A 9,112-nucleotide genomic window follows, 5' to 3' on the forward strand; every position below is an offset into this window, starting at 1 on the left:
AGGATAGGAAATTATGGATGAATTTTTATTTAAATACTATTTAAAGATTATATATATATATATATATATGACTCAATATAAAAATTAAAATTTAAAAAATAATTTCAATTTCCATTGTGAAATGACATATATGACAATCGCTTAATATAAATATTAAGTACAAAATAACCATCAATTCATCTAGTTATCCATACTTGTACTTGAAGTTAAGTTGATAGAAAACTCATTTGAAAAAAATTATTAAAATATAATTGTTAGTACATTAAAATTATTATAGTAAATAAAATATCAAAAAATTATTGCAAACAAAAAGTATGATATAGACTTAAAATACACTAAATTTAGAAAAATAATTTCAAATGTCTGGTATATAAGTTCACCTCTCTTAAAATATTATTAAATTTTGAAATCATGTTCTCCTATATTGCGACATGTAGTGGAATTTCCTATAGCAATATATTTAAAAGTGCAAATCGGATTAAAATTAAAAATATTAAATAAATTTAATCAATATAAAATCTTCATAAAGTAATTTAATGTAATTTTTTCTGTATTTTATGATATGTAATATTGGAGATAGTAAATAAAATTATATTTGTAATAATTAATGTTAATGTGAAATATATTTTTTACAAACTAATGTCAAAAATAAATAAATTTCAACTTTGTTTAACCCACATATATTTTTATAGATTAGTTTGAAAACTATTTTTAGATCATGAACTTTGTTTATATGAAATATTTATTTATATTTATATTTATAGAGCAGAAAATATATTAGAATTTAGAAATAACTAATACGAAAAAATTGAATGATATATAAAATGTAAAAAAATGGTTATAGAATATAATATAGAATATTGAAGAATGAGGGTCGTGAACATTAGAAACATTTGGAGGTCCGTAAGATTAAATTGAAATGGTTTGATATAGATTTTGTTATGTTGTGAGTAACATTGAAGAAAGAAAAAGGAAAACACAAGTGATAGACATAAAAAGAGAATGTTCTCTTTTCTTCAAATTATCTTGCTTGTTGACATTACAACAACGTAATAGTAAAGAGCTCAGCATTTATATATTATAAATAGCTATTAGTTCTTTTTACACCACACCTCATATATAAGCTCACAAACACTTAGGTTAAATCTACACCGATCACAATTAATGTTTGTTTTGAGATAACTTTATTTTTTATTTATTTTGAGTGAAATGTAACCCACTACTATCACTTGATTTTGTGATGAGTTTGTGTCATAAATTTTTGAACTATCTAATAATTTCTTGAATTCAATATATAATCCTATACCTATTTTAATTTATGAAAAATACAATAGTTATTAATTTATTCTTAAGCATAAGTTTGGTTTGTAATATTAGGAAAATAATAAATCAAGAAACTAAAGGTGTAATGTTGCCCATCTTTAAGTTGTTGACATGAATAAATGAAACTGAAGTTTAAACTTAATTTTTTGAATAATTTAATATAAGTTATACTTTTTTTGTGAGTAATATAGACCTATAGAAGAAGTATATAATTTTCATATAATATTTTTCAATTTACAAATTTACAAGTTTATATTAAAAGTTAACTTAATTTTGTATAAGAAGCAATTCAACAAATGATCAATGGTTAAATTATTTTAGAGTTTAATTAGAATACATCATACAGCATTGTTATCTAATTAAAAATATCATCATATCTAGTAATTTTAGTTAATTTTTATAATAATTAGCTTATAGTCATAGTAATTATGAATAATTTAATTAATTGTTAGTGGAAAAAAATCATCCTACTAATACATGAAAATTAAACTAACCATTTTACCATCAAATATATACAGAACTATTTTAATAAATAAAATATATTTTTTTATTTTAAAAATATTTAATAGAACTAAATTGATAATTAGTAAACGACAAAGTTAATATAAGATATATATATATATATATATATCTAATTTCAACACATTTAAGTAATAGATCATAATTGAATATTCGATTTTTATGTTAATATATCTATATCGATTTTTTTTTATTCAATTACATAATCTTTCCTTTTTCAAATTTCTAACTAAATTGCTTGGTGAAGATCTTCTTTTCTTCATAATCAGTTCGTGTGGCGCCATATTTGATTGGTTAAAGCCAAATGGGTCGTTAGACAAAGGAGGAAAATAGCTTAAGCGCCCTAATGCCAAATCCAATTTCCTGAAATAATCAGGATAAGATATCAGAGTGAAGTACCTTTATAAATGAAACAAGAGAGACCCTGGTGGAAAGAAACGAAGAAAGAATCAGAGTTCCATTAAAGAAAGAAGAGAAAGGACTTTGTGAGTATTGAGTTGAAAGAAAGAAAGGGAGAGAACAACAACGAGTTTCACGGTTGCGGAGGCAACACTACCTCTCAAGGTGGTGATGATGGCTTTGACGAGTCATTGTATTAGAAGTACTTGGCGCTGCAAGATCTGGAGTGGGAAGGCACCCTCATTTGACTTCCTCCCAAGTTAACGTCTCTGTCAAACAACTTTGCCCATAAGGTTATTCCCCTATCGATGTTTCCACCATCGAAGACCACCACCACTCTGGTTCCTCTTATGTTGCCGCCGGTGGAGGACGCCACCTACGTTCAACCGAACCTCCAAGATCAATTGTCAGCGTTACAGAACATCAATAGCGGGAACAACACTCATGATTACCCTTCTTAATAGGGCAGTGAAACAAGTTGCTCCCATGTGGCCAGGCTCCCAAAGCAATCACTAGCTGTCACTTAAGGGCAATTATTCGAAGTCCAATGAGTGCAGTAGATGGAGTGAAGAAGAACACAGGTACTGTCTCTGTCTCTTAAAGTTATTTTGTTTCTTAAATATTTCACTTTTCTCAAATATTTATACCAATTTGTTTTCTTATGACGGGTTGTTTCTGCTTGGGCTTCAGAAATATGGAAAGGGAGATTGGAAAAACATTTCAAGAATCATCAAAACAAGAAACCCAACTCAAGTTGCTTCTCATGTCCAAAAGTATTTCCTTCTTCAGGCCTCAAGTAATAAAGGCAAAAGAAGAAGCATTCATGACATGGTCCTACCAGATAATGGTCCTGTCCCTCACCGCATTTACCAGCAGAATGAAGTTTCTTTTCCAAATCTTTATGTCCCTATCACTCACCACATTGATCATTAGAATGGGGTTCCTTTTCAAAATCATACAATGCAGGAGTTATATGAAATTCATCTAGCAGTCCCTCACTACATTAATCAGCAAAATTGGGTTCTTAGACCAATGCGATAAATATATCAAGAGTACCGCAAGAGATCACATTGATGATTGTTCACTGACAATGTTGGAAGCTCATCTTAGAAACTTTTTTGTGTTTGAAGGTTGTATAGCATGCTTAGTTTACTCTAGGAAATTGTCAAATTGTTAAAAAGATTATGTATGAACTTTTGTTTTCTATTTGGATAGATAGAATAATATTATCAGCTTATAATTCATGGAGTTTCAGATCCCCTTTTGGTTAAGAAATAATTAAGACTTTCATTTTAATTGCTCGTGAAAGTTGTTATATTCGATAAATGTGATAAATAATGTATGATTAACACAATATATATATATATATATATATATATATATATATATATATATATATATATATATATATATATATATATATTTAAGAGAAAATGTTAAAAAAAATCAAAATCCATTAGATAGTGATGACAACTAAGTGGGATGACTAAATTGGTAGAATGAGACAATCATAGAAGATCAAACACGAAATATTTTATTTTTAAAGTAAAGTATTTTCATTTAAGTTTCATTTTGAAGATTTGTGTTCGGAAGATGCTCACAATTACAAAAAAAAAAAATTGCATCTACTTTTCATACTTTGAAAGTACTACAAATTAACCACCCATCATTATGATTTCCTCTTTGTATTATTTCAATTGAATGCCCTTTTCAAATACTTTAATTCTGGGAACTAGGCAAGTGTTGGAGAGTGGAGACAATTAAATTAACTAAAGATGAGAAACTAAATAAATTCTATATTACTCAGTCCACAGAACCATTGACCATTTCTTACAATTAAAAGTGAATCTTTTATCTAATCCTAACCAAATATGTTGATTGTAAATTGGATATAGACTCGCTTTGCACTGGTGAAGTTACATATTTTCAGTCCACTCATACTGCACAATACTGAAAGATCGAAGTTCAAGGGGAAAATCAATTAGTCTGAATATGAAAATCAAAGACAAGGAAGTGTATGTAGCAGAAATCTCTACTGCTTTCAACCTTGATGATTTTCCTTGATCCTAATGAAAATGATGGATTAATGATCTTCACAAAACTATTAAAAGGAAAAGCTGTAGGACTAGGAATTTACAGGCCGTGAAAATATGGTTTAGTTCTATAATGCTTTTGAGGATGATTTGTATGTGTACATGGTTATGGAGTTACTTTTGTTTTTTTTGTTTTTACATTGTTTTGTTGTAATCATGATTTTGAGCATCACTTGCCTGCAATATACTCTAGAGATATATCTTTTGGGAGCTAATTCATCAAATCATCTGTGTTGTGTTTTTGCTATTTTTCCTCTTTTTATAAATATGTTATTATAATATTATCACTGGAAATACATTACAATTTAACTGGTTAGGTTATGCAAGGGTGGATAACAACTAGATCCAATATTGGACAAGTTCCAATTGATCTTGAATGTGAGAACTGCAAATACTGAAACAGGTCAGTTGGCTTGCTTATGTTAGACTAATATACTGAAACTAATTCAGTGGTTCTCTGAACCCATAGCATTTCCTTAGGTGATTCTGTTGGTGTAAATATTTTGTATTTGATTTCTTTTAGTACTCTACCTTTGTCCAACGCTTTTAATTTTTTATTACTGTGTGTTGATAAATTGGTTGCTTTCTATTTTAACATGATTATGGAAGAGGCTCCAAATATACCTGCATCTGTCAATATTGCTCGACATATTGTAGAGTGTTCCAATCTATTTCAAGTAGTATAATGATGCATATGGTTCTTTCTGGAAATTGCTAAGGATGGCAATGGAAACACGGAGCCATCAATTATATCAACATATATATTTTTTAAAACATGAATGATATTATATTAAATATTTTGGCACACAGTATTCTTAGGACTTGAAACATAAATAACATGTAAATCTATCTCGCTTTGTTTTGAAACTTGTTTCTTTCTTAATTAAAACAGTAAAGACAAGAATTTAACGCATGCTCTTATAAACTAATTATCTCAAAAACATAAATTTGAAACGTCGTGGATTGTTTAATTGAAATTACTCATTGTATTTAATTAACTTAATACCCTTTTAGTTTAGTATTAGAGTTGGATAAAAAAATAATTAAAAGTAGTTATCTAGGTTTCTGACATGAGTGGCTCATTTTCCTTCCACCTCACCCTAGTTTCAACATTTTTTATTTATTTGTGTTACTTTATATATATTTTTTTGTGACAAGTTATGAATTATTATTTTTATTTTTTTGCTTTTAGTAGACCTAGACAGAGGTTTCCATGGAAGAGGAAATTGAATACATTCATCCCATACTAAAGAGAGGTGTTTAAAGGAAGAATAAGCTAGGCAAGGTGTAAAAATACACGTTCTACAAAAACAGAGGAAGTGAAACCAAAAAAGACGCATAAACCATTTTCTATCTAAAAAGTCTGAAGTGTATCAGAATTAAATAAACAAAGAGCAGTAGTGACAAAGGTAGCCATTAACAAAACTAAGAATACAACCATCTGCACAATTTGCTGCTCATACATCAATCCGATCGTCATACTTCAACTGGCTGAGCTAAAAAATTGTTCGGTCATCTATAGGCTGGTGAGAGGGTGTTGCTAATAACTAATGGGACTTAATAATATCATTGACAGTTTTCCATTTTTTAGAAAATAAAAATATGTAGCCTAAAGAATTGAATAATCAAACACAGCAAACTACAAACTTGCTTTGATGCTAGAAATATTAGTCCTAGACTACAAGTCTTTGATGACATGCTTCTATCTTCCATAATGATGATATCAACCAGTTCCTGCACCACCGTATCCCCCTCTTGTCCCAAAAAATGAGCCTCCAGCAAGGCTCCCATATCAAAGAAAAAGCAAAAGTTCAAAGAAAAAAATGTACAAACAAAGAAAAAGAAAAAAATGTAATAAAAGTATGTAGTGGTTCATTTTCATTCATGCAAGTTCTTTTTGTTTTTGTTGTTCTCCACTTTGTTTCTTTGTTTCTACCCCTCTTTTCTCTTAGTTTTAGCCTAAATATCCTTCTCATATCCACCCTTACCTAAGTCATACATTACAAACCAATAAAAGCCCTTTTGATCTTTTGATGCATGTGTAGTTCAAGTTGAATGAATTAGAGTCTTGTCAAAATTTGGATATGCTAGTTACATTTTGTGCTTGAGTGTAAACATAAACCCATACACATTTGGTGAGGTTGATTGTTGTTCTTTGAGAGATTTCTATCACCATGGTAATTATTGCTTATTTTCGGATTTTGTGCTTCATTACTTGACCTATCTGCCTCGTGCAGGACTTATAGGATGCTATAGAACTCCAAATAGAGCATATGAGTAGTCCCTTGAAAGATAAGCAAAAGAGCTACAATTTTATCATAAATAATCTTGGGCCACTTCTATGTTTTTGAGGGTTATTTTAGGAATGGAAGTCAAAGCCTCTGCACTTGGATTTTGGGTTGCGAACACTACTACATATATTGCAATTTACGACACAGTAACTACGACGGTTACTGAGAAACGTTGTTGAAGGATATGTGGTGGTAGTGCTGTAATTTTAAGGATTGCATACGACGACGGTTATTAAATAACCATCTTAAAAAGCGAGTATGAATGCTTACATCGACGTGTTGAGAAAGATTGTCATAGTTATATAAATTTACAAAGATGGGTTTATCCTTTTGACCATCTTTGAATATTCTACTTTTTAATTTCCCACAAATATTAATATTTAGCGCAGCATCCACCACGTCCGCAAAAATCACACGCTTCCTTGGCCCCTCCCCTCTCTCACATCACATCCAGCGCCGCCAGCAATCATAGGGTTCCAGTGACAATGCTCCCCTACGCTTCCATCCCGGAGGCTGTGGAGGTGTTGGGCCGCAACCTTACCTTTGTGGAGACCCTCTGGTTCAACTACTCTACCGCAAGTCTGATGACTTCCTCTAGTGCCATGCCGCGGATGATGTTGACGAGTGTGGGCCAGGGAAGTGGGGGGAGGGAGAGAGAGATATCGGGCTTGTGGAGCCACTGGTCAAGGCTTCCCTTTTTTATGAACTCGTAGACGAGGAGGCGTTCAGGGCCTAAGGCCCAGTAACTGAGGTTTTTGACGATGTTTGGGTGGCAGAGGCGGCTTAGGGTTTCCATCTCGGCGGTGAACTTGTAGAAGCCTTGGAAGGCGTCAAGGGAGAGTTTTTTGACTGTGACGGTGGCGCCACTGGAAAGGCAAGCCTTGCAGACAAGGCCGAAGCTGTTGTCGTCGATGATAAAGTGAGGGGAGAAGTTGTCGGTGGCGCGGGCGAGCTCGTCCCAGGAGATCTTGACGAGGTTGGTGTCGAAGGACCAGCTAGCGTCCACGACAGAAAGGGAGGAGGAGGCTTCACGATGGGGGGCGGGGCAGGTTCGGATATGGGAGGAGCAGGTTCGGGTCTTGGTGGAGTTGCGGTGGTGCTGGCAGAGGAGGATGGCGTCGACGAGAAGGAGGGTGACCACGAAGAAGTTGCCAATAGAGGCGATGATGGCTTGTAAGGCGTGTTCCATGGGGGGAGGGTTTAGAGAGATGATTGATTAATTGAATGAATTGAGAGAGAAAATGGAATAGAAAAGAAAGAAAATGGAAGGGAAAATGTGATTGTGATTTCGTGGAAGGTGTTGTGGGAGACCAGTCAATGGATTTGTTTAACTCTCTAACTCTAAACCTTTTTTCTCTACTGTGATTGTGAATTTTTACTATTTGTTGATTTGAATGATTACATTATTAGTGGCTTCAGGCTTGTGACCCAATGCGTTGGACTTGAATTTTTACTGTCATGATCCTTTCAGGCTGATGACTTTGGACTTGCTTCATATGTTGTCGGTCAAATTGATCGTACTCTTAGCTGGAAGGTATGTTAGATAATCAAATAAGGCATTTTCTTTTTCCTTGGTTGTTATTATCCTGATCCTATTGTAGGCAAGAATTTATTAAAGTGGAATCAATTTAACAAAGCATTGACAACACAAAGATTTTATACATTATCATATAATCATAGATTGTCATGTGTGAAACTGAAAGGTTGTTAACTTGTATTATAATTACTTTAAAAGTCATACTCATGATGATTCCTGATTAGTTGACAACTTTATTTTCCCAATTCATTGATTTGATTCATGATTTGCTTGCAAGCTAATATTCCTGCATCCCTTAGAGGAGTGTAGAGTAATAGGTTCAACTAAATCATAGTTTACATTTTGTTTCTTCATTTATTATGTATACATATTCCACTGAATAAAGTCCACCACCTAAATAATCCTTGTTCATTTTGTAGGATGTGAAGTGGCTTCAAACAATCACCAAACTGCCAATTCTGGTGAAGGGCGTCCTGACTGTTGAGGACAATAAGAAAAACCAAAGCTGCTTTCAATTTCATCTGTTCTTTCCCTCTTTGAATATTTTACTAATGCCTTCATTCCAACATGGCAGCAAGGATAGCTATACAAAGTGGTGCAGCTGGAATTATAGTGTCCAATCACGGAGCTAGACATTTGTTTATGTGTTGGGTATTTCTGAAGTTCTAGATTAGTTACAACTTTGTTGTTGAATGTTTTGTTTGCCTCAGGATAATAGTATTGCCTATTGGAGAAAATTTGTGGCTAAATATTACTCTCCTCGTGCAAAGAAACGGTGGTGCTTGTCATTATATAGCAATGTTGGGCATCATGCACTTGGTATTTTTCCCACTACTAAAAAAATGAGTTTCAACATCACCCTATTAACATCGGTTATTTGAAAAACGATGTCATTAAGCACTTACAACATCGATTTTCAAATAACCGATGTTAAAACTGAATTTAATGTG

At 32.5% G+C, this 9,112-nt stretch overlaps 1 protein-coding gene across 1 annotated transcript; it reads right to left on the reverse strand.

The window, feature by feature from the left end:
• Window positions 1-7,190: 7,190 nt before the first annotated feature.
• On the reverse strand, window positions 7,191-7,814 carry LOC114398605 (probable serine/threonine-protein kinase PIX7). The gene has a single exon (XM_028360784.1). It carries the CDS (start codon window positions 7,812-7,814, stop codon window positions 7,191-7,193), a length of 624 nt encoding a protein of 207 aa, XP_028216585.1.
• Window positions 7,815-9,112: the final 1,298 nt, after the last annotated feature.

This window comes from Glycine soja, chromosome 19, assembly GCF_004193775.1.
Source record: "Glycine soja cultivar W05 chromosome 19, ASM419377v2, whole genome shotgun sequence".
NCBI classification, from domain to species: Eukaryota; Viridiplantae; Streptophyta; class Magnoliopsida; order Fabales; family Fabaceae; genus Glycine; species Glycine soja.